The sequence below is a fragment of the Eublepharis macularius genome, chromosome 6 (assembly GCF_028583425.1).
Source record: "Eublepharis macularius isolate TG4126 chromosome 6, MPM_Emac_v1.0, whole genome shotgun sequence".
Classification (NCBI taxonomy): Eukaryota; Metazoa; Chordata; class Lepidosauria; order Squamata; family Eublepharidae; genus Eublepharis; species Eublepharis macularius.
In genome coordinates this window covers 593,701-617,491 of record NC_072795.1, presented here as the reverse complement: position 1 = coordinate 617,491, position 23,791 = coordinate 593,701, and the positions used below count along the sequence as shown (strand labels likewise).

The window sequence follows — 23,791 nt, the reverse complement described above, 5'->3', positions numbered from 1 at the left end:
GGACAACACCCAAACCCAGAAGGCTTCCACCTGCCCAGGTTGCCCCCCAAAATATTGGGTGCAGTCTTCCGAGACAGACTGCCAGGTGACACCTGTTTATGGGCGCCCTTCTGCTGTGTCGTCTGGAAGCTGCTGGGCAGAGAGGGAGCCAAGAGCCCCCCCCCCCACTGCTCCACCAAACCGCCTGCCTTGGTATTGTTCTCGTTGTTTTCAATCTGACATGCCAGTTTACATGTCCTCCTGTCCCCGACTGATGCTGACTGGATCCCCAAAAAGTGCCCTTGTGCCAGGGCTGCCCCAAGATGCAGCGGCACCAAACGTCTCAGTCCTGACGGGCGACACTCAGCCTGGCTTGCCCTGCTTGGCCTGGCGTTTAGACGGATGCTGCTTCCTCTCTCTTGCTGCCCAAGAAGCATTGGGGGGGGGGTCAGTCGCGTAGCATGGGGGGCCAGAGGGGCAGCTGCCCTGGGCACGTAATTTTTAGGGGGCGCTGTGCACAAGAGAGCCTGTGTTGTGCCCACAGGCGTCTGCCCGCAGTGCCCTGGCCGCCTGCTGCACCAATGAGGCGGCCTGCTGGCTGGGCGCTGTCCTGGCTGTCTTGCAGCCAAGGAGCGTGCTGAGCTGGCTGTGGCGGTGCATGCACGCATCTGTCTGCTCACCCCAACTGGTCAGAAACATCCAACCCCCCCCCCCAACCCCAAAAGGAAGGCCAAGTGCGCCAGGCCCTGCGGGCAGCTTCCCCGGCCCACCTGCTGTGCCGTGCCTCCCTTCCCCTTGGCTGGACCTGGAGAATCTCTTTCCTGGGGCACATTCCAGGACGAGCCCACACAGCACTTGGCCCTGCCTGGGTGTCAAACACGCAGCGGCAGAAGCAGGGCTGCAGGCCCCCTAGTTGGTTCTTTGTCCCTCAAAAACACTGCCGCCGCCACCACCACCACCACCACCACCCCGGCACAGTGGCAGCGGCACAAAGGCCTTCCTTCCACCCCCAGGCAGAGCTGCCCACCCAGCATGAGGTCCCAGAGGCAGCCTTTGGGGAGCCTTGAGCCCCAGCTTGGTGGGATGCAGGTCTGAGTCTGCAAAGGAGCTGTGGGGGGGCGGGGGGCGGGTCTGAGCCCCAAGGGGGGCACACAGAAGGCACCCCCCCAATGCACCTGTGCAGGCCAGAGGGAAGCACCCCTGCTCCTCCACTGGACGGATGATGCTGGGCTCTCACGGCGAGGTCCTGGGCTGGTGCTGTGTGGCTTCAGGGGGGCCTCTCTCTCCTGCCTCTCATCCTGGGTCAGGTATGGAGGTGTGCCTTTCTGAGCGCAGTGCGGACATGCAGAGGCCAGCCAATCTTCCTTCCTCTCCGCCTTGAACTGGCAAGCCAAGGAAAGAGCCCTTTGCCCAACAGCCTCTGTGGCAGCCTTTGCCCAGCATTCACGGGCCTCATCCCAAGAGGCTTTCGTGCCTGCCCAGTGGTGGTCCCTGCCGGCTGGCCTTCCCGGGCACTCTGAAGGACCCTGGCCTTTCCTCATCAGCATGGCAGACACTGAGGCAGCTCTTCTCCCATCCCCTTTAATAGGCACGAGGTCGCTTCTCTCCCAGAGCTGAAAGGCTCAGAAGCCCAGCGGATGGGTGGCCACCGTCCCCTTGTTCCGCACCAGGGCATCCGAGATCTGCTTCATGTCGGCAAAGGACTCCTCCCACCTGGGGGACCTGGTTTCCAGCAGAGTCACCCGCACCCGCTGGAACGCCTGTGGGGGCGACACAAAGATTCCCGCCAGGCTGATGAGTTGTGTGTGGGGTGGGGGGGGTTGGGGGGGTGGGGGTGGCAATCGCAACGGAGGGAGGTCCCCACAAGGGGAGGAATGCCGCCACTACGGGTGCCCGTTCTTCTGGACCGGCACTTGGATTCCGGGCATTCATCGATGAAAGGGAAACGTGCCTTTCCTGGGGTGGCCTCACTGTGTCCTGGGAGGGGAATCTTGGGGGAAATGTGTTCCCATGGGAAAATGGTCCCATTCCTAAAGAAAACCCTTGACTTTGCTCTGCAGCCCAGGATTTCGGAGCCCAGAGCAGCCTCGGAGGGCCACGCAGGGCACCGCCTGCCCGCGTGGCAGATGGCAGCAGCTCCCAGCTGCTTTTGGAACAAGCGCTTCAGTGTGCCGAGGGGGAGCCCGAGCAAAAGCCTGGCGAAATGGCCAACAGGCAGCCTTGGCCCTCCTCACCGGCTGCTTCTGCACGGGCTACAGGAGCTCCCTGTGGCAAAAGGCGACAGTTGGATAGGTACGGACAAGGCTCCACACCCGCCCCAGACCTCACCGCCTCGCCTCCCAGCCTGGCGCTACAGGGCAACAGTTGGCACGGCACCTGGCCAGGGAGGCTCTCCATCCAGGGCTGGCTCAGGCAAGAGCTGTGGCCGGGCTCGTGGGCCAGCTCACCTGGGCATCAGGCCAGGTTCCTCAATGAGGGGTAAGTAACTCGGGGCGGTGGAGCCTTTGAGGAGGCCGGGGGGGGGCCTTGGAGGCCTGCCTAATCCCCTGTAATTGCAGTTGATGCGGGCGGCGGGGGGGAGGCATTCCCTGCCTGATCTTGCCCAGTCAACAGTTCAGGCTCAAGGCACGAAAGGAGGAAATGGAGCAAGAACCCAGGGCGTGGAGGGGACAGGGATGCCAACTCAGGGCCGGGACATTCCTGGAGATTCAGTGTGGGGCCTTGGTAGGGTGGGGTCTGGGGAAGAGAGGGGTCTAGTGCCACGGGTCTAATGCCCCGGACTCCACCTCCAAAGCAGCTTCCTCCTCCAGGGGAACTGACCTCTCCAGTGCTGGGAACCGGTTGAAATTCCAGGAGGGATCCAGGCTCCACCTGAAGGCTGGCAGGCCTAGGGGGCTGGCCAGTCAGTGGGCCAGGAGGAAGAACAAAGTGCCCAGGGAGGGGGGGCACTGCACGCGCAAGGCCTGTCGGGGCAGAGCCAGCACCTGGTTCTGCTAGGGGAGGGGCTGTGGCTCTGCGGCACAGCCTCTGCTCAGCACACAGACGGTCCCTGGTCCAACCCCAGCCAGCATCTCCCATGGAAAGGGTCTGGCAGTGGCTGATGGGGAAGGCCCCCTGCCGTGCTTCTGGAGAGCCTCTTGACCGTCAGAGACCGAGGAAATGAGACCGCCTGGGACAGGGCAAGGGTCTGGCTCAGAAGGCGGCGTCAGGCATTCAGCTGGGCAGATCTGGGGAACTGCCAAGCTGTGCTGGGGCGTGAGTGAGCCGCTGGATTGGAACCAGGGTGGCCGTTTAGGGGGTGGGGTGAGCAAGCGCCAGGAGGGAAATGCAGGGGCCAGAATGGCATCCCACACCATCAGGCTGTCCTCTCTGGCCACGTAACCAGAAGGGGCGCATCGTGCATCACAGGGTGCTCTAGGATTCACCTGAACCCATAGAGTTTCGACTGAATCCTAGAATGCCCTCAACCAGCTGACATCACTTCTGGTACCATAATCAGAAACAATGTCATGACGTCTCGGGATGCCTTCCCCATGAGTCCCGCCTGCCCGCAGCTGGGACCTGGAGCTGCTGCACAACCCAGGCCCCACTGAGATGCTCCTACCTCTTGGCACCAGGTCCGACAGAGGAGTTTCTCATGCTGAGCGGTGGGCTGCCTGAGAGCGAGCGTCCGGCTGGCCCTGCAAGTGTCAGAACAGCCAGTGACGCCCCCAGCGGGCTGCACAGGCAGAGCTCCCCACAGCAACGCCCCACCCGCCTGCGGGGCTGCACGGGAAGCTGCACGGCCTGGCTCCAGGTCAAACTATCCAGCAGCTCCTTGAGGCTGCTTGGCTGCCTATGGAGTTCGTACGATTTACATTTCATAGCAATAGAAAAACGGACCCTCCAGACAGCTTCAGGAAGTTAAGCACATCAGAGGAGAAAAGTATGTAGAAGAGCCCAAACCAGAAGCATACGAAACAGTCCGTTCCACGTCCCCCAAATCAGCCAACAGTCACAGGGAAGCCACTTCCAAATGGGGGGGGGGAGCCACCACTGAGGAGGCCCCTCTTCCTTGCTGCCACCTGCCTTCCCTCTGCAGGCAGGAGCCTGCAGAACAAGGTGCACCTACAGCAAGCAGGAGACGCGCTGCGCCCATTCCTTCGTGGGGCCTTTGCCCACCACGCTCCTGGGCCAATCTCTGTCACATCTGGTGGAAGGCAGCGGGGGCTGGGAAAGGCCTCCCTTGTGCCTGGGCATTGTGCACCTGCCGCTTGTTGGCGTGACGACTACTGGGCTGGTGGTCCCACTCAGGATAAAGGCGCTCCGGTCACATTGGTATGCTAGAGCAGGCGTCCCCAACACGGCACCACCCACACCTTTCTAGAAAACGGGCAGGGCCAGATGAGGTGTTTGTCCAGCAGAGTTTCTGACTGGCCACTGGAGACGGGACTGGCTGTGCAGGTCTTTAAAAATCTTGCTTTGGCAGCTGCCGCCGCCACAATAGAAGGAGCTTCACACAGAAGGAGGCCTAGGGGGCTGGCCAGTCAATGCCCAGTCCATCCCCGCCTCCTGTCTCACCTGGACAAAGCCACAGCCATGGCATAGATGTCGATGGCAGCATCCGCCACGCGCTTCAGGAGGAACTGCTCGTCTGCAGGGAGGAAGAGACGAGGGTGGGGGTGGGTCTTGGGTGTACGGATCTTGCATGGTGTTGTGTGCAGTCCGACTCTTCAAAAGCCACGCCAGATTCCGTGGACAGAATACCCAGCCCCTAATGCTCCTGATCTTTACGTGGTGGGATGTTTTGACCAGGACTGGATCTTGAGACCCTGCGTGGAGCATCAGGGGGTAGGCCCTGAGGCAGCTCAGACCCAGACTCGGACCCCTCTCCCCTGGGAAGCACAAGGAGCTGTGGGCACCCCCTGCCTGCTGAAGCCATTTCCCACCCATGGAAAGACAAGCTCCAGACTCGTGGGCTTGGTAGCCAAAAAGCAGCTCGCAGACTCTTGGGCATCAATGCCACGTCCCCCAGAGGCACCAGGGGCTGTGCCCGAACCCCCCACCCTCTGGCCTTGCCAGCGTTTGGACTCTGCACCCTCCCTGTCGGCACTCAGGCTCCTGGGCACCCCACGTGACGATGCACCACCCATGGCGAGACTGTGGTCCCAGGGGCTGCCCCCGGCCCAAGACCGTTCATTTGGCACCATGGCACCAGCCAGGGATCCTCCTATAAGGGGCTGGGGTGGGAAGGGACCGATCCAACAATTCACACAGCAGTAGGAAGAGAAGGAAGGAGTCTGGACAGAGTGGCCTTTTCGCTGGCCGGGGGGGCTCCCGGTGGCTGCTTGCCCTGAGGGGGTTGCTGTTGCCAGGACAGAGCAAGCCAGCAGGGGCTGCAGTGCTCGGAGGCCAACGGCCACGACAATGAGCCTCGGCTTGCCCACAGGCACTGCTGCCTGCCAGATCCACCTGCATGGGGGGCGAGGGGGGGAAAGAGCTGCTTGGTTCGGCTTGTTTTCAGTCCGTTTGAACATCCCAGCACTAGAAGAGGGTGGGTGGGAATGGACCTAAAAGAGAGAAATAATCCACGCGTGTGGCAGGAGGACTGGGCAGCCACACCTGACCCAGCAGCAGCCACCGGGGGTTGCAGCCCCGCGGAAAGAGTGTCACGCCACCATGTTCTGAGCCTGGAGAGTGGCAAGTCATGCCCGAGGATGGGGTGTGGGGAGGGGGACTGCTGCCCTCCCCTCCCGTCCCCTAACTCACTTGGTGTGCGCCAGCCAGGGGTTGCAAATTCTGCCCTTACTAGGTTGAGCATCCTTTGGACTGTGTGTCGTTTGTGGAGGGCCGACAGGGGCACACACTGACGGAGAGGCACAAACTGCACGCAAGTTCACCACCCACTGAGAAATCCAGCAGGGGTACATTCCTATGGCACCGCAGCACGTGGCTGGGGCGGAGGCTGCCTCCCCACCCCGAGGGAATACCTGCCACGGTTGCACCGTATTTCAGTAGCAGGCTCTCCACAGCTTCACCAAACAGATCAATGGCCTTGGTGACCTTGATGGGGAAAGAACCACAGGAGAGACCGCTTGTTGGCAAACCCGTGGCTGCTGCCTCTTCCCGGGCAGACCCACATGGGAGCCAGGCTAAGCAGGGCCCTGGGGAACGCCCGCTGAGGATGCCCTCTGTCCTCGAGGCTCTTCAGCCCCCTCCCCGCCCAACAGTGCTGTCTCCCCCTCTCCTCGCTTTCTCCCTGGCTGCCTTTTGCATGGCTAAAGTACATCTGTGCAAAGAGATGGCAAGCTAGAACCAGCAGGCCTGGCATGTGGCAAGAGGCTAAGGGGGGCAAGGGTTAGGGCTCAGCAGTGGAACCAGGCTCAGCAGTGACCCAAGGAGGCCCCCTGACTGCCCAGGGTGGAGTGGACCTGCAGACGTTCTGGTGTGGCTTGGGGGAGAGCCCTATCCCAGGCCGCCAAAGGGGTTCCACGGCACTCCCCTTTCTGCTTCGAAACACAGACGTGCTCCGGAATAGGCCTAGACTGGTGTCACTTTCAGCTGGATCAGTTGTGCTGGCAATGTGACAAGCTTTCAGGCTAAACAGAACCTCCGGCAGAACTATGCATGGAAAGGACTCTTCGGAGAGAAGAGCTCTATGGATCTCAAAAGCTGGCTTCCTCGCTCGTGTGCCTATTCAAGCCAAGGTCTCCCCCAGGTCCTCTCACCAGAGCAGCGCTGTCGTCCAGATCGGGGTGCACAGTTCCCTGCAGAGAGATGCCGCTGGGGACCCCAACTTTACTGCAGGGAAAGGAGGGAGACTTGCTTAAGCTGAACACGAGGCGGGAGGACAGAGGTCTCAGCACTGCATGAGACCCTGGGAGGGCGGGTGGGTGGGTGGGTGGGTGCGCCTCACAAAGAGGGCGTGTGCAGTAGCGCAACAACCCTCCAGTCCGGCCAGCTAGTGGCCCTGCATGAAGATGCTCCCCCCCCGCCCCCCGTGATGGGGAAACAGGCCTGTTTACATTAAGCTGGCCTGCGAGTCACCCTTTCAGCTCCAGCCCTGGGGAAGCGGGAAGGGGAGGGCAATAAACACCATTTGCTCTAACTGCCACCCTGGGAGGGATGTTGTTCGAGCCATTTGGTACCATCATAAATTAACCAGAGAAAGAGGAGAACCTGACAAGGGGGCCAGCTAGCCAGGCAGTGGGGAGAGGCTGGCTCTAAGGGAGGGAACTGCCCCCTTTGAGAAGGGAGGGCACAAAACGGCTCAGCAGCCTGTTGTAGGAGTGGCCCAGTGGGTGGGGAATGGAGGGCCCTGACGGGTGGCCTTGCCTTCTCCCCAAGCGCTGGACACCCAGCCCAGCAGAGGGGCCTCCTGTGCTATTTGAGAACTCCAAAGGGATGGCTAGATGTCAGACTTCGGGGTTTCTTTTCTTTCTCCTATCGGCTGTAGCTCTGTGCCTTCTCCTTCCACATATATTCTTGTGCTCTATGTATGTTTATCGTCTTCCGTTGTACAATAAAGACCTTTCTTTGGCTAAGACAAGCTGTGTCACGCTTCACCCATAAGCCTTCAGCTCAGCTACCTGCTAGAACTCTGCACACGCTCAGAGGCTCACCAGCTCCCACAATAGCTGATGAAAGATCAAGCCTGTTTCAGTTGGGAAGGTGGCGGCTGACTGGACCTCGAACTGGGAGGGAGGGAGAAGCCCCCTTCCGACTGATCCTGCCACCCCCCACCCCGTGCTGCCTGCTGCTCACCGTTTCACTCTCCGGACCACCTCCTGGCCGATGGTCTCCATTTCCCTCACTGGGGTGGCCATTCTTTTCTGCAGGCTGCTGAGCTCCTCCCCAGCATGCTAAGAAAAAAGGGTCGCCCTGAGTCGGGGGGGGGGGGGCTCCTGAGCACAGCCCCATGAAGACTTGCTCCTTGCAACCTTGCCCAGCCTGCCCCCGCTCTCTTCAGAAGCCTTGACCGGGGGGGGGGACACACAAGGAGGGGGGCTGGCTCCAGGCAGGGAGAGGCGCCAGTTCCCAGTCTGCAAATGGGCCCCATGCTGTGGGTGCGAGTCTCTACGCTGGAGGCGCCCACACTGCCTGCCCTTCTCCCAGGCACAGCCCAGAAAGCAAAGGCAGGGCACAGGCCCCGTGAGATGGAGGGGAGGCGCCTTTTGATCGGGGGGACAAACTCTGCCACAGTCAAACTTTCTCAGCCTCCTGCCTCTGCCAGGCTTACCTCACAGGGTTGTTGTGAAAGCAGACACAGCAAAGACTGTGAGGTACTTCTGCAGTTGTTAATGGTGCAAGCAAAATCATCTCTACCAGCAAGGACAGTGACATCTGGCCAAGCTCCCGGCTTGCTCCGCCAGTGGCCCTCACAGCCCTCCCTCCCCCCGCCCTAGTCTTCACATGGCGGGATCTGCACAGAGCAGGCTCCTGCCAAGACTCCCTCGCGTGGGGGCTTGTTCGACAGCCGGTTGCCCAGGTGCTGCTGGTCCGCAGGACTCTCCGCCTGGGTCCTAAGGAGCCCCCTCCCCGGCAGTGCAGGGGCACCGCTCCCAGGGCCCGGCCCGGCCAGGGAGGCAGCAGGGCTTGGGGCCAGGCGGCCGGGACAGCTCGAGGGGAGTGAAGGGGCGAGTCACCTCGAGGCCGGACAGGGCTACAAACAGGCGGAGGACGTCATTGGTGCCCTCAAAGATGCGGAAGATCCTCAGGTCTCGCAGGACACGCTCCAAACCTGCCTCCTGCCCACAGAAGCACCTCCAGTCAGGGGATCTGACGGGATCCAGTCAGCCTGCCCCGGCGTGGATCCCGTGCCCTCCAGAGAGATCCAGAGGATGGGTTACCTTCATGTACCCCATTCCGCCGAGGATCTGGATGCCTTCGTCCGTCACGGTCCAGGCAGCCTCCTGTGAACACGAACCATGGGATGCAGCAAGGCCCCCGGCCGCCCTCCCCCCGTCCCAGCCAGGACCGGGCAAGGGCCGCCTGCTGCTCCCAGGCCCACGGTGGACCCCCGGGCCGGGAGAGGGGCTGCGTGCGCACCACAGCCCACACAGAGGTTTGCCACCTTCCGTGGAGAGGCAGCTCTGCCCCCCCGCCCCCCCCCCCCCGCTCGCCCCTGCCAGACCCTCCTGGGGGAAGCAACTCACCGAGGCAAAGATCTTGCTGATGGCCGCCTCCAGCTTGTACTCCGTCACCCCCATGTCCATGTTGGCACTCAGCACATACGCCATGGCCTGCCAAGAGCAGGGCGGGGGCAGAGTGGCTCTGGGCCCCTTGGGAAGCGCCACCCTCCCTCGCTTCCTCCAGAAGGGGTTTGTGTGGGCAGTCCAAGTGGATGAAGAAAACCCCCCCATTCTTTCTCTCTCCTTCTCTGCCCCAAGCAGCCCATGCTGGGGCAGGGGGGCCTTGGGGCAGAGACCACCCACATTGCTCTGGTGTTTGCCATGCCAGCCGCACTGTCAACTGCCATGAGTTTCTTACCACGAATGGAGAAAACCCATGTGCCACATACAGTCAGCCGGGAGAAAGGCATGCTTAATGACACATAAAGGAGACCTGGAAGGCTTGGATGGGGGAAAACTGAAGTATAATCCAGATAAGACTGAAGGGCAGTAAAGAGATGTTGACAGGGGACTGGACGGGGCTGCACTGCCCCCAAAGGCTCTGGGGTGTCCCAGGGCCCTTCACTGTCCCTAGGTAAACAGCTGGCGGTGGTAGCTAGCAAGGCATTTCACTTGCTGAGCCATTCCTGGGAAGGGAAGTGCAGCAGGCCATTGTCACGCATGCCTCAATGGTCTCTCTGTTAGATTGCTGCAACACATTGCATGTGGGGCTGACCTTGAAGACAGTTCAGAAGCTTCAGCTGCCACCGCATGTACCGGAAAGGGTTTTCAAAACATGCTTCAGATTCAGGGTGTGCATGGACTGTCCTAAGACAGATGGGGGGGGGCATGCACCCCCCTCCCCAGAACAAAAAAGGGGGTACGTCCCAACCTTGCCTTGATCTTTCTCCACCTCACCCCCCACTCCCCCAGTGCAAGCCCTGCTGCCAGAAGCCCTTTGAGCAGCCATCTCTGCGACGGGCAGCGTGCAGGGAGGGACAGCCGCGGTGCCCTTACCTCCGTCACGTACAGCAGAGCGGCCATCCGGGCCACTTTCTCCTGAATTGCCCCGTAGCTGCTGATGGTCCTTCCAAACTGCTTCCGGTTGGCAGCATGGTCCACCTGGTGCCCGGGCAGAGAAGGGCACGTGCCCACTCACGACACAGGCCACGGCTGGCGGCCCAAGCAGGGCAATGGATCCTCCATCGGGGTGCCTCTTGGCCATCCTGCCCTGCACCCGCCCCCCCCCAGCAGCCCCCATCACGTGTTTAGGAGGCACATACTGCCTTGAGGATGACGCCCCGCATGGTGCCAGCCAGGGCTGAGGCCATCCCAAAGCGCCCGTTGTTGAGGATGTTCATGGCCACCTTGAAGCCTTTCCCCAGGCCTCCAAGCAGGTTCTCTGCCGGCACCTTCACGTTGTCGAAATGGACTTCGGCCGTGTTCGAGCATTTGATCCCCATTTTCTTCTCAGGAGGGCCACTGACAAGACAGAGGGCAGCCCCTTACCCACAGCCCCGGCCCCCCCCCCCCGCAGGAAGCCACTGGCTTCTGAGACAGACGGCTGGTCTCTCCAGCCCTGTCTGGTCCTCTCTGCCTGGGAGCAGCTCTCAGGAGGAAAGGGGCTTTCCCCAACACCTTGCTACACCTGGCCAAGCAACTGCCGCTGATAGTCCCCCTGCAGAAGAAGTGGGACCAGAGGCATTCCCTCCTCCAACTTCACCACAGAGGGGGAGGTAGACGCCAGGGCACGACTGACTGCTGGCCTCCGGTCTCGCAACACAAGCCATGACACACACACACACGCACACCTCAGAGGCCGCGTCCTGTGCTGTTGGGAACAGCTTGGAGGCACACCTGCCATTCTCAGCCAGCGGCTAGGGGGAAACCAGTACAGACATGGCTTCGGCGGCAGCTCCCAGAGGAAGGCGGGCGTTTGTTTCAGCCACTTTTGTCAGGAGCTGCTGGTTGGGAGAGCCACTACAGGGACTGACTTCCAGCCAAACACTTCAGCTGCTCCAACAAGCAAGAAGGCCTCCGAAGAGCAGGCCTCTTCCAGCCACCGGGTCTTGGGCAAGGGCCACGCCATTCGCTCTCTGGCCAGCCAGCTGGGGCAGATGGCAATATGGGGCAATGCCCCCAGCCCAAGATGCCCGTTACTGCAGCTGCTCCCTGTCTGTGTACAAGAGCTCAGTGGCAGATCAGGAGTGGGCAGGAAGCAGGGCTGGGAGAGAGAAGCCCTCAGGGCCCAGCACGGCAGGCAGCCAGCCACACCAAGCCCTTGGCCGTGCTAATGGCACCACCGGCCAATGGCCTGGCTCCCCTGCCGCCGGGGTGCCCCCAAAAGGACAGAGCATCAACTCTTCTCTTTAGGCCCCGGAAGATCTAAATGACCCCCAGGGGGGAGAGACTCCCCAAGGCAGAGCATTTAAGCTCCAGGCGTGAGGAAGCCGCTCTGTCTTCTCAGGTTTCTGATCAGGGGGCCACATGCCGAGCAGGAGCTACGGACTCCATCCTGTCCCGGTGGCCAGGGACAACGGACAGAGCCCCCGGCGCTGAGAACGAAGGCCACAACAGGCTGGTCTTTGAAGTACCGCCGCTTCAAGTAATACCAGCCGGACGTAATTAAACATCACCTGGGATAAGAACCGCGTGTAGGGAAAGGGGACGGCGTCTTTTCGTTTTCTCTCTGTTCCCTTGCCCACCCTGAAATGCCCAAACAGGATGTGTGTCATGACCTTTTAAACTATTTATTAAACTTACTTATATTTTAAATTATCTAAGTCCAATCTCTGGAAAAACATCACCCCGGTTCAGTCTAGCTATCTCAAGTGCGGTAACGGGAAGTGGCCGTGGAGAAGTTCGCTTTCTGCGGAGCTCAGAAGCTCCGATTCGTCAAGACGTGGTGGCCAAGTGCCCCACACCAGCGCCGGCAGCCAAGTAGGCAGGCACAGCCGCTGGGCACAGCCCGGGGCAGCAGCCGGAGTCCAGCGGGCCCGGCTCATGAGGACTCCACCGGGCAGAGGCACTCCTAGAGGGCAGGCGGTTTGTAACTGGAACCCCGGGCGGGGGGGGGGGAGTGCAGCCAAGGGGCGGGCCCCCCTGCAGAGACAGGGGCAGCCTCGGGTTTTCCAGCCTCCCCGGAGCCAACCAGAAGGGAAAGGGAAGAGCTTGTGAGCCCGTTCCTTCTCAGGCCCGGAAGCAGCTTCTGCTGAGGGCCACAGGAGCCTCTCACCTGGTCACTCCCCCGAAGGATCGCTCCACGATAAAGGCCGAGATCTTGTTGGTCACCTCCCCGGTGGTGATATTTTTCACGGGCGTCTTGGCAAACACTGTGAAGATCTCAGCGGTGCCTCCATTACTGGAACCAAGAGGGGTTAGGCGAGGGAAGGCGCACGCCTGCTGGGGCCTAAGGCCGAAAAGGCGGCCCATCTGGCAGTGGCCTCGGGTATCCCCCCCGCCCCCCGCCCCCCGCCCCGCGCCCCCCACAGAACCCCTTTGCCTCTCACCTGATCCAAATCTTCCCGCCATTGAGGATGTAAAATTTCTCACAGGGACTGAGCTCGGCTGTGGTCTGAATGGAGGCAGCATCTGAGCCGCTGGACGGTTCGGTCAGGCAAAAGGCGGCGTAGACCTCGCCTGCCAGGAGAGCAGCCAGGCTCAGTCCCCAGCAGGCCTGGCCGGAGCTGCGCTCTGCTGCCATCTCTCAGGTGGGGCAAATAAGGCGGGCAGGACAGAGTGAGATCAGCTTCCAGATGGGTGCCCAGTGGGGGACCCTTTTCCTGCTCTCTCACTGTAGGGGCCACGGGTGGAGCTCCAGAAGACAGGACCCCTCCCAGAAGAGGCCCCCCCGCCAGCTTCTCAGCCCTTGGCCTCCATAACCTCCTGCAGGCCGAGGGCTGCTTTGGCTGCTGTTGGAAGGAGCCCTGAGCAGCCCGCCAGCCTCCACCTGGCACCAGCCCCCACCTGGCCGGGCAAGTCTGTCTTGGCCTTCTGACGACCCGGCCAGGACGGCCAGCCCCCGTGCCCCATCCCCCCACCAGGGAAAGGGCCGCCCTGAATATGGGGGCCTGTTCCAGAAAAGCTGGGAGAGGGAGAGGGAGCGGTCCGTGGCCTACCAGATGCCAGCTTGGGCAGGTATTTCTGCTTCTGGCTCTTGGTCCCAAAGAGCAAGATCCCCTTGAAGCCAATGGACTGGTGAGCGCCGAGGCTGATGCCCACTCCCAGGTCATGCATCCCGACCACCTCCACCATGCGAGCATACTGGGGTGGGGGGCTCAGTGTCAGGGGCAGCTTGCAAGCACAAGCAGCCTTCCAGTCACCCCCCCACACACACACACACCCCACATCGTTTCTCTCAAGGCCAGAGAAAACAGCTGCAGCTGCTGCGGCCAAAAGGGACCAAGGACACGCGTCTTCGGAGCCTCTCGACTCGCCAAGGACACCCAGAGGCTGCTCAGGAGATTCCACGGCACAACCAAAAGCAGAGGTGAGAAAGACGGGTCCCACAAGTGCTGAGCCCCCCATGCATAGGGCAGAACCCCCCCCTCGCCCTCTCTCACAGAATCCCCCGCCAGTGCCCCCCCCTGCAATCCTGCAGCTCAACCAAGCCTCACCTGTGTGTTGGTCAACCCGACACCCCCCATCTCTTCTGGCACTTGCAGCCCAAAGCAGCCCATTTCCTTCAGGCCCCCCAAGGTGGCCTCCTCTATGCTCCCCAGCTCCTCGTTGGCAGCTGCGTCGTTCACCTCCTGCCCGCAGTTTCGGAAGACAAGCAAAACACAAAGGTTCCCAAGCAACCTTCCTTTGGCGGGGGGTGGGGGGGGCGCTTTGTCAACAAGCACGCTGGACAAGGAAATTCTCCTGGCGCGATTTTGCTCGCAAAAACATGACATTTATAGTCTCCTCACATAGTCTTTAGCACCAGCCCCCATGAATACAGCTGGATGTTGGCATAATTATAGGGCACAAACTGATCCGCTCTAGCAAGCTGATCGTTACCTTATTGATCAAAAGTCATCAACAAGAGTTGAGCACAACTTTTACAAGTGGAATCCGGAAGGGTTACAAACATGCTGTGCTTGGGAAGGCCGACACTCACCTGGAAGAAGCGGGCACAGGGGTCGAGCATGGCCTGCAGGGACTGGGCCTGCTCCAGAGAGAGAGCTGAGGGGGACCGAGAGACCCACGGATTAGCAGGGAGCTCAGGTGCCCCCCCCCCCGCCGCCGCCACAGGCCCTGCCTGCAGCACCCATCTTTCCCCAGCCAGGCAAGGCATTGGCTACCTCTCCTTACCTGAGGGGAAAGGAAAGACATTTTCGGGGACTAAGTGCCCACTGAATAAGTTTGTGACAAAAGAAGTGGACCCCTAAAGGAAAAGACAAAAATTCCGTGTCAGGCAGGTTGCTGAGCCGTCGTCAAGGCCCCTGAGCCACAGAAGAGGGGGGGCAGCCATCAGTGCCCCCATCAGGGAAGCTTATCTCCCCTCTCCAGAGGAGGCTGTTGCCTTCCTATAAATTCCTTGTTTAGTTTCCTTCCTTGATACCCCACCCAAATTGGCTTACGTTGGTGGCCTTCTCCTCTGTTTTTTCCTTATAACAACCACCCTGTGAGGTAGGTTAGGCTAAGAGGGATTGGCCCAGGACCACCCAGCAAGCTTCTGGATTAGACCTGGGCCTCTTAGATCTAGGGCTGCCAACTCTGGGCTTGGAAATGCCTGGAAACTTGGGGGTGGATCCGGGGAAAGGGATCTCAATGGAGCTGAATGCCATAAAGCCCACCCTTCAAAGCAGCCATTCCCGCTGGGGAAACTGATCAGTTGTAATTCTAGGAGCGCTCCAGGCCCCTCCTGGAGGTTGGCAGCCCTCCCGGTCCAACCTGCTTCCCAGTCCCCGGATCCCGACTCACCATGGGGTGTCCTCCAGGGCCAGAAGAACTGCTGCAGCAGCTAGCAGGATCACACCCCTCACTCATCATGACTCCCTCGATCACTTTTGCCCCCCCAAAGTGTTTTTCCCTTTTTCGCCACCTCTGCCCTTCCCAGAGCAGGGTGGCAACCCTCATATGGGCCCCCCCCCCTGAGTGCCCAGGTAGGAAGAGGGAACCCGCTGCCCCGGGCAGTCCCTCCCCACGGGACCCAGCGCTGCTCTCACCGTCACTGCTTGATGAGAGTATCTCGCTTTCTGGTCTCTTCCGGCCTCAGAGGGGGGCAGCACCCTGGGAAAGGAGGCAGAGCGAGTCATGGGGAGCAGGGAAAGGGCCGTGCTCCCAGGCCCCCCCCCACAAACCTGAACCCTGAGCGGTGGGTGCCAGGCGGGAGGGTGAGCAGAGGCAAGAGAGGGCAGGGCACCTGCAGCCTGCATACTGCCATGGAGGAGGAGCTGCGCCTGGGGCTCCCGGCCTCTCCTCTGGCGCCTTGTGCCAGGTGTGCCAGAGCTGTGCGCTTAGCCGTGCCCTGAGGGGGAACCCCAGCGGTCCTCCTGGAGGACGAAGAGAGCACCCCTCCTCAGCAGGCCGGCCCGTGAGGCTGCCCCCCCCTCCCAGGAAAGTGTTCTTGAGGTGGCAAGGAACAGGGCGGTTCTCCTGGCAAAGCCGGATGAGCCCACAAGGACGTCACTCACTCCCCGCCCCCCTGCCCTCCCCCCATGGATCCTGGAAGGAGGTCCGGTTTAGGCCACCAGTCAGTAGCTCTGAGCGGGACACAGAAGCCACCCCTATCACCTCCCGCACGTCCTTACCCCCCCCCTCCCCCCAAGGAGCTCAGGGAGGCGCGCATCCCTCCCCTCTCCCCAACCTTGCAAGGTGAGCTAGGCCACGAGAAGTGGCTGGCCCAAGGCTGCCCAAAGAGCTCTCTGGCAGAGAGAGAGCGGACCCCTGGGTGGGTCTCCCGGCTCTAACATTCGAAGCACTATAAATACCCAGGTTCTCCCCATAGCCCCCCCCTCCACACACACACACACACACACACACACACACACACACACACACACACACACACACACACACACACACACACACACACACACTGGAATCCCAGAGCCCAACGCGCAACCCGTCACCCGCAGCCGTGCCCCTGATGCAACCAGGTCGAACTTCCATCCTGCTGACAAACCTGCCTGCTGCAGACCTTAAAGTTACAGAAGAGGAGGAAGGGGCAGAGGGGCAACAAACGGGGCTCCGCCTGCAATACACACCCGGCGGAGAAAGAGGCAGGATGCCGCCTGAGCCCTGCTGCTGCCACGGGAGCCCACCCCGGGAGAGGAGCCCCCCTTTCTGCCCACAGCCTGGAGTGGGCAGTCCATCCGTTTCTCTCCTCAGCCCTGAGCTGAAGCCGCTTCAGAAGCAGCAAGGAGCCACAAGCCCAGGAACCAAAGCCGGGCCACTCTGGGCTGCTTTCCTCTTCAGCCCCCCTCCCCCCCCCCACACGCAGGGCCCAGGGACATCAGCCACCCCCCCCCCCGACAGCCCCTCAAAGCAGCTGCCCACCTCCTGGCAGGGTACGTCCTTCCTTTTGCCAGCAGTGGCCCTCTGCCCCAAGTGGCACCGCCCCAAGAAGTCAGTCTGTATGCAAGAATAAATGAACACAAATCAGCAAGAACATCTCAAAAACCTGCGGGTGGGTGGGTGTGTGGGAGGGGGGGCATCTTCAGGTCACCACTGCTGAACAAAAAGAGTTTCGGAGGCAGATCCCACCCCAACGCGAGGCCACGTACTCTCGGCCCGTGGGACTCAGACACTATTTTCCTGGGAGCAGCTATGGCACCACCGCATTCTCATTTTTTAATCCATATTTTTATTTATATCATATTTGTATTCCCCCCTCCCCGCAAGTGGGCTCAGGGTGGATAACAACATCTCAACATATTTATTCATTCACACCTGCCTTTCTCCCCAGCGGGGACCAAAGCAGCGGACAGCACTGGTCTTCCCTCCTCTTTCATCCTCACAACAAACCTGTATGGTAGTTTAGGCTGCGCACGTTCAGTCTCTCAGTGAGGTCCCATTCAAACACGATCCCACTCTAACCGCTACACCGCATGGCTCTCCTTTTCCTTCATGGGGCAGGGGCATACCAGCAGATCTCCCATCAGGCACTGAGCAGCCCCAGCCCTGCTGAGGCTCAGCAAGGCAAGCCGTAGCACGTGCCTTCCCGCCACCCTTGGCCACCCAGGTCTCCTCTGTTGCCACACCCATTGCTGCCCCTTCATGCCCATTCCCTGGGAGGAGGCAAGGGGGGGTCTTGTATCCCCTTCTAAGGCACACAGTGGGAAACAAACAGCATTGTGACTCGACACACCTCTGGCCCTCTCTTTTACTTGGTGTGGGGAAAGACTTCTTGTTCTTCTCTCAGGGTCTGGGTACCTACCCACATAGGTGGTCGCGAAAGGCATCCAAGCAGGCTCCCACCCACAAACAGGACTCCACGTGGTTTTGGCTGCCACCATCTGACCACGGCTGCTCCTTTGGACAGGGACCTTTCTGCCCCCACACAGGGGCGCAGCTCCCTCCCTCCCTCCGCCTGGGTGTCCATCTCAGGCCCTGTCTTGGCAGCCGAGGGGCACAGAGGATTCCCAGCAGTGAATCTTAGCAGTGTGTGCTAGTGGTGGGATCCCTGCTCGGTCAGAAATACCTGAAGCTGGACTTGGTCCAAAGCTGCCTCCACCAGTCGAGTATCGCCCCGCTGCGGATGAGACGCAACATTCCCTCTGCTGGGAAAGCTGAACGGAGAAGCAGGAGAAGTGAAGCAGTAGGCTGGCTTGGCTCAACCACGCCCCGAATCCCGGCACCTGGACCCTCAGCCCTGCATGGGTGTCCCAGGGTACGGCCCTCACTGTACACCGGCTCCCCATTAGCCGTGGGCCAGGCCGCCTCCTCCCCGCCTCATCTCCCGCCCTGAGGCTGTCACCCTGAGCACACGCAGCTGCCGTCTGAGCCTCGGAGGGGGGGGGTGTCCACGTCCACCTGTCTCCTCTGACAGGCAGAAGCTCCCCAGGGCCTCAGGCCCTTCTCCTTTCCCAGGAGCTGTTGCTGGGGACTGAAGCGGGGGGGGGGCTGCCTGCATGCCAAGCAGCCCCCCCCCCGCTGCTGGGCCACAGCCCCTGCCCAGGAGTGTGACAGCCCCCCCATGTCCTCGGCTGAGCAGACCGAGGCCCCTCTTGGGAGCACCTTTTCTCCCACACGGCCCATCCAGGTGTTCTGGGAGCTCACAGGGGCAACCTGTGGGTGCTGGCCAGGCTCCGAGGAACATCTGGACGTGGAGGGTCCATTTCGTGACCACGGATAGAAGCCACTGAGAGACCTGGTGGACCAAACCACAAGCCATACAGCAGACAAGCAGTGCTGGGGGATCTCCCAACTCACCCTAAAGTCTGGCAGCAGGAAAAAGGAGCCACAGCCTGGAGGCACAGAAAGCCACACAAGACTCCTGCACAGTGACATCACTGCTTCCAGGGTGATGTCACTCAGAGGACTGTGATGTCATGCCGCACTGGGTTATGGACTGCCCTCGTAGGCCTTGGCAGTGTATGAGCTTTTGCCTGTGTCTGAAACTAAGCTTCTACTTAACCAAAAGAAAGATGTGTCTTTTCTCTTGGAAAGCTTTCAGCAATTAGTTCTCAGACCTGTCAAACAGATAAGTTCTTTGAACCACCTGTTTATCAGTACATTTATTTATACAGGGTTCAATATTGCTGTGCAACTCTTTATCAAACACACAGACACCTGTCTGGAGTTTATTTCACTTTATTGAAAATACACCCTAGTTTTTTAATGAAGCAAGTAATCAGAACATAAATGGTTATTAATATAAATCCTATAAAAACAGAACACAGAAAGGCAATAAGAAATGTTTGCTAACATTTCCTAATAAATTCCAAGTTTAACATAATCAAAGTGTTTATGAAATTCATAGGTAAAAATAAGTTCTCACCTAAATTCTCTCAAGAGATTTCTTCCATCAGAGCTCTGCCATTCTATCTGAGTTTGCAATTTTATAAGTCATCATATGCAAATATCTAAAGTCTATTCACATGATAGCACAAACAAATGATAATTGGTCCGATGCTTCATTGAATATTCATAGTTTCTATTGTACAACCTTCCAATTAGTAAAAAATGACGTTATACTCAAACTTGCAAAACAACTATAAATCTCTGAGAAGTGTCAGAAAAAGTTAAGTTGAGAGATCACTATTGGTTGAATCTCTGATAGAGGAACATTAATCTCGATAGAGTCCACTATTTTAATTAACTGTCAAAAGATTAAAGCACACCTGTTAGAATTACCTAACACTTAGAAAAAAACACACACAGACGGTTCATGCAAAGTCTGAAAGTTCAGCTAGAGAATACAAGCGCTTGGCCTAGTATTGCTCAGTATTGATTATTGTCATGTGCTTTTATCTGTATTGGCGCAACAGCGGGACATCCAGTGGGCCACCGTGATGATGAAGGCTGCTTGCACTTACATGAGAGGGGTGTGTACGCACTCTGTGCATGCTCAGAGGCTTTTGTCTAGGGCTGCCAACCTCCAGGTGGGACCTGGGCATCTCCTGGAACGACTCCTCCCCCCCCCCCCAGAGAAAAGGGCTTCAGGAAGCGGCATCAAATCCCTGCTGAGCGTTGCCCCCTCCCCAGACCCCAAGCGCCACCCCGCATCTCCAGGAATGTCCCTGCCTCGAGGAGGAGGCCCCATCGTTTTTGTCGTCATCCTTTTCTCTTCCAACACTGAGCCCCAGCAGGTAATGACGGGGGCCCGGTCCACCGTCTCTGGGCCAGGGCCCAGGCAAGGCATCGCTCCACATTCTGCCTTACTGAATAGGCTGCCGCCAAAGAGCAAGGCAGCCCCAGCTTGGCCCCCCCACACACACACACACACTGCAGGCTTTTCTGCAGGCGGGCAGCTTGCCAGCCCGTCTCCTCTCTTTTCCCCAAGGAGTGAACCCTAACCCACCCCCCCAGAGCTCCCTGCTTCCCAACCCATCCTCAGCCTGACAGCAGACCTCCTTGCCATTGGATGCCCCCCACTACCCCAGGGTTGCCCAGCCTGTGGCTGCATCTCCTTGGCCTCCCCGCTGGGCGTTTGCACGTTCTTTGCCTGCCAGCGAGGAGCTCAGGACCCTGACACCGCCCCCCCCCATCCCATCCCATTATCTGCAGGAGGGGCACAGTCAGAGACGAGACACATTGGGCAGCCCCCCCGCCCGCCCCCGCTGGCCTTCTCCTTCCCTGAGTTGTTGTGTCTTTCAATGAAACAGAACTCCAGTGGCACCTGACAGAGGAACAGCATTGACTCCGGCAGGAGCTCTCATGAGGCAGGGCTCACATCACCCGCATGCTGGAAAGAAATCATTTTGCACGCATTTATGAGAAATTTATGCTTGCTGTGGTTAAACCTTTCAAGTGTAATTCTCTGTGTAAGAGACTAGGATGGACACAGGAGGGCGAGAGAGGCCAGAGGTTCCAGCCCCCCTCCCCCCCCCCGTCTCATGAGGTGCAGATAAATGAAGTGAAAAAAGACAAACAAAAGGAAATACTTCTTTACTCAAGAAGCAATTAAAATGTGAACTTTGCTTCCAGAAGATGTACTGATGGTGACAGTCATACTCGGCTGTAAAAAGGAATTAGACAGATTCCTTAAGGAGAGGTCCACACTGGTGGCCAGCCACGGTGATGAAGGGGAACCTCCGCATTCAGGGGCAGTCAACCTTTGAATGCTGGCGCTAGGAGGGAACTTCAGGGGGCGGTCTCAGCCCCGTTGCTCCTCAAGTATTCTTCAGAGAATCCAAGGCCAGCCACTAATCCCAACTCAAAACCACACCATGAGTGGTTCATCTATTTATTTATTTATTTGTATCATTTATACGATGTCTTTCTCAGTGAGGCTCAAGGCAGATTACGTTGTGCAAGTCAATACGAACTACGGCTGGAACATCCCACAAACAACGCAACAGGTAACAGCAACAGTCAGTACACACTCTCTCTCTGAACCATTTCGATACAGTACAGCCATCCTGCCTGCATAAAAAGGGCCCTCTGAATAATTCAGTTCTGCCAGGCTATTCCACAAGGTGGGAGCCACAACAGAGAATGGGCGTGTACAGGCAGCTGCTGATCTTGCCGGGCTGCAGGGGGGCACCTGAAGAAGGCCTTGTTCAGGCAAGCTTCTAAGGACTGGCGATTTCCAGAGCCCCAAATTGCTCCACCATACAGAAGCCAGCAGTAATGACATTCTTTTAAATTTCTGAGGTTTGGCGGGGGGGGGGGGAACCAAGCAGCTGAGTCTCTTCCTATAAAATCTAAGGATACCAAAGCCAGCCTCATGCTTAGCACAAACAGTACCGTCTGTCCAAGAGCCTGACTGGGGGAACGCCACCCCTAAATACGTAAAATCAGACCCTTCTTCTAACAGCTTCCCATCCATTATCCACTCATAAAGATGAATGCTGCAACTAAGGGCCATTATCTTGGTTTTATTATAATTTACATTGAATACATCAGTTTTACAATAGGGGCTAAACTGTTTCAGTAACCTTCTAAGGCCAATTTGATTGTGGGAAATTAATTAACATCAGTAAAGGGTTATAGTGTGGTGCAGCATGTTAGGAAGCCCCAATTAAAGGTTCTAAAAAGCGGGCCCATCGTCGTTGCCCTCCTCTGGACACGTTCCAGCCTTTCGTTGGAGAGATGCGCTCATCCCACAGTGAGAAGAGCAAAGTCTTCTGCCCCCCCGCCCCCCCGCCCCCGTTGCTGAATTGGTCTTCCCCTGCCTCTTTCCCTTTTCCAGGGGCTTTCTTGCTCGCTTCTTGCCACAGGTACAGCCCACGCTCATTATGGGGGGCGGGGGGGGGGAGCCCGGCCAGTCTTGAGGAGGCCAGCAGGGGGCGCAGAGAAGCTGACGCTGCCCACAGAGCCAAGCCCAGGCAGGCCTCGGGACGAGCCGTGATGGCTGAGCTCCGGCAGAAAGGCATCACGCGACGGCCTGCAGAAGTGGCTGTCTGCCCCCCCTCACTGGCACCAGAGCTCATGGGGGGGGGGGAGGAGCAGGTCCAGCCTGGCAGGGCTCTGCCTCTAAGCTCTACCCAAGCAGGCTTGCCACCAAGCCCCAGAGTGGTTGCAAAGAAGGACACTTGGGCGGGCAGGCAGGCGGGCAGGCGGGCAGGCAGATCTCTCCCTTGTCCCTGGGTAGCCGCCGCAGGCTCATTTGTCACGGACTGGGCCAGCCCAAGCAGGGTGATTCAAGTCCAAACCTTAAGGCCAAAGTCAAAGGGGAGTTCCAAGAGCAAAAGCCAAGTCAAACCGGTGGTCAGAGCACGAGATAAAGCCAGGAGTGAGTCCAGAGTCCAAGAGCGAGGTCAGGCACAGTCCAAGGTCAGTCACCGATAGTGTCAGGTCCAAAAGCAGGCACGGGCAAGGTTCACGAAACACGGAGTGGTTGCAAGCAGTAGACACGTTGCTTCCACGCCCAGCAGTTCCTCCAGACTGGCTCTTATAGCCAGGCGTGGTTTTCAGCCAGCTGCTGGGACTCTATCCTGCCACTACTCATCGTCACTCTCCAGCAGCTGGCGTTGGCTCAAGAGGCGAGCACTGCGCCGTCTCTCCTGCAGTTCCAGTCTCTGGCGCTGCCTGCGGTGTTCCTTGGGCGTGGGTGAACCTGGGGGGGGGGTGGAGGCTCTTGGCTGCGCTGCACCTGTGGAACTCCCTGGCTGAGCTTCCCCCGTGGTATTGGGGCTAGAAGGTGCTGGTGTCTCAGCTGCTGGCCATAGGCTTTGATCAGCCAGCAGCTGCTGCTCCTGATTGCCGGCTTCTGCTGAGTCAGGGCTAGGGCTGGCTACACAGGGCTCCTCTTCTCCTGAGGAGTCCTGGCTGGCTACACGAGGCTCCTCTCCTCCAGAGGAGACCTCACTCTCAGACTGGGCCATGACATCATTCATGCCAAGGGGTACAATCAAAGGCCTCTCTTTTCAGAAACGGAGTCCTGCTGGATGCGGAGTTCACTGGGGCAAAAGGATTTCACCAGCGTTCTGTGGTGTATGGCTGGAGCTTGAGTCTGAACGGAGGCTCCCGAGGCCTACCTGGCTATCGGGTGTTTTTGCACGGGTGACGGCCAATCATAACTGTTGCCTTATAATCCAATCGCGGTGCTGTAAGTAGTTACTTTGTAACTACTTCATGCAAACGAAGGATTCTAACTACTTGCTTTGTATCGGTTGTTGCTAAAAAGGGGTGCGGTTTTCTTAAGTATAAACTGGCCCCTCCTGTTCAGCCTGGTTTCAGTCGGCCTGCTTGCAGTCTTCAATAAAGTTGTTTCCATGGGCTCTCATGCACAACACTTAATAGGTTCTTTGGAGCTCGCTGGAGGGGAGTCCGCCTGGTCAGCCTCACCAGTCCTGGGAGAGCTGCCCAGATTCCCACCCTTGGTGTGGCAGCTCCCCCTACACTTGGCCTTCCTGGAGGACTGGCCCGCTGGACAGACAGGCGGCTTGTCAGTCAAGGCCAGCATATTCAAAAGGGGCCAGCCAGATCCCACTGCATAAAGTGTGTGTGGGGGGGGGATAGCTACCAACAGCTGCAATTCCCACGTGCATATCTGGGACGAAATAAGCTCCACTTACTTCTGAGTAAACATGCATAGGATTGTGCAACAACAAGGATTGTGAAGAGGTCCGCACCCTCCATCCCAAGGACAGGATTTGTACGGCTGTGCCGTCCTTCCGTCCCATGAT

At 58.9% G+C, this 23,791-nt stretch overlaps 1 protein-coding gene across 1 annotated transcript; it reads right to left on the bottom strand.

Annotated features, from left to right (window-relative positions):
- Positions 1-1,601: 1,601 nt before the first annotated feature.
- LOC129331940 (very long-chain specific acyl-CoA dehydrogenase, mitochondrial-like) lies at positions 1,602-19,860 on the bottom strand. The gene is made up of 20 exons (XM_054982629.1): positions 19,743-19,860; positions 17,698-17,785; positions 15,221-15,284; positions 14,364-14,436; positions 14,170-14,234; positions 13,685-13,819; positions 13,187-13,331; positions 12,578-12,707; positions 12,304-12,429; positions 10,352-10,550; positions 10,086-10,190; positions 9,114-9,200; positions 8,808-8,870; positions 8,604-8,705; positions 7,723-7,820; positions 6,687-6,759; positions 5,949-6,021; positions 4,540-4,612; positions 3,584-3,659; positions 1,602-1,739 (listed from the first exon to the last, which is right to left on the bottom strand). Exons 1-20 carry the CDS (start codon positions 19,858-19,860, stop codon positions 1,602-1,604), a joined length of 2,031 nt encoding a protein of 676 aa, XP_054838604.1.
- Positions 19,861-23,791: the final 3,931 nt, after the last annotated feature.

Bases quoted from the DNA above. Each gene is read 5' to 3' on its own strand.
- LOC129331940 (XM_054982629.1), bottom strand. From the start codon at position 19,860: ATGCCTTGCCTGGGCCCTGGCCCAGAGACGGTGGACCGGGCCCCCGTC. The intron at 10,551-12,303 runs GTGAGAGGCTCC...CTGTCTTGTCAG, and splicing joins TCCTTCGGGGGAGTGACCAG to TGGCCCTCCTGAGAAGAAAA. The intron at 7,821-8,603 runs GTGACTCGCCCC...CTTTTTTCTTAG, and splicing joins TAGCCCTGTCCGGCCTCGAG to CATGCTGGGGAGGAGCTCAG.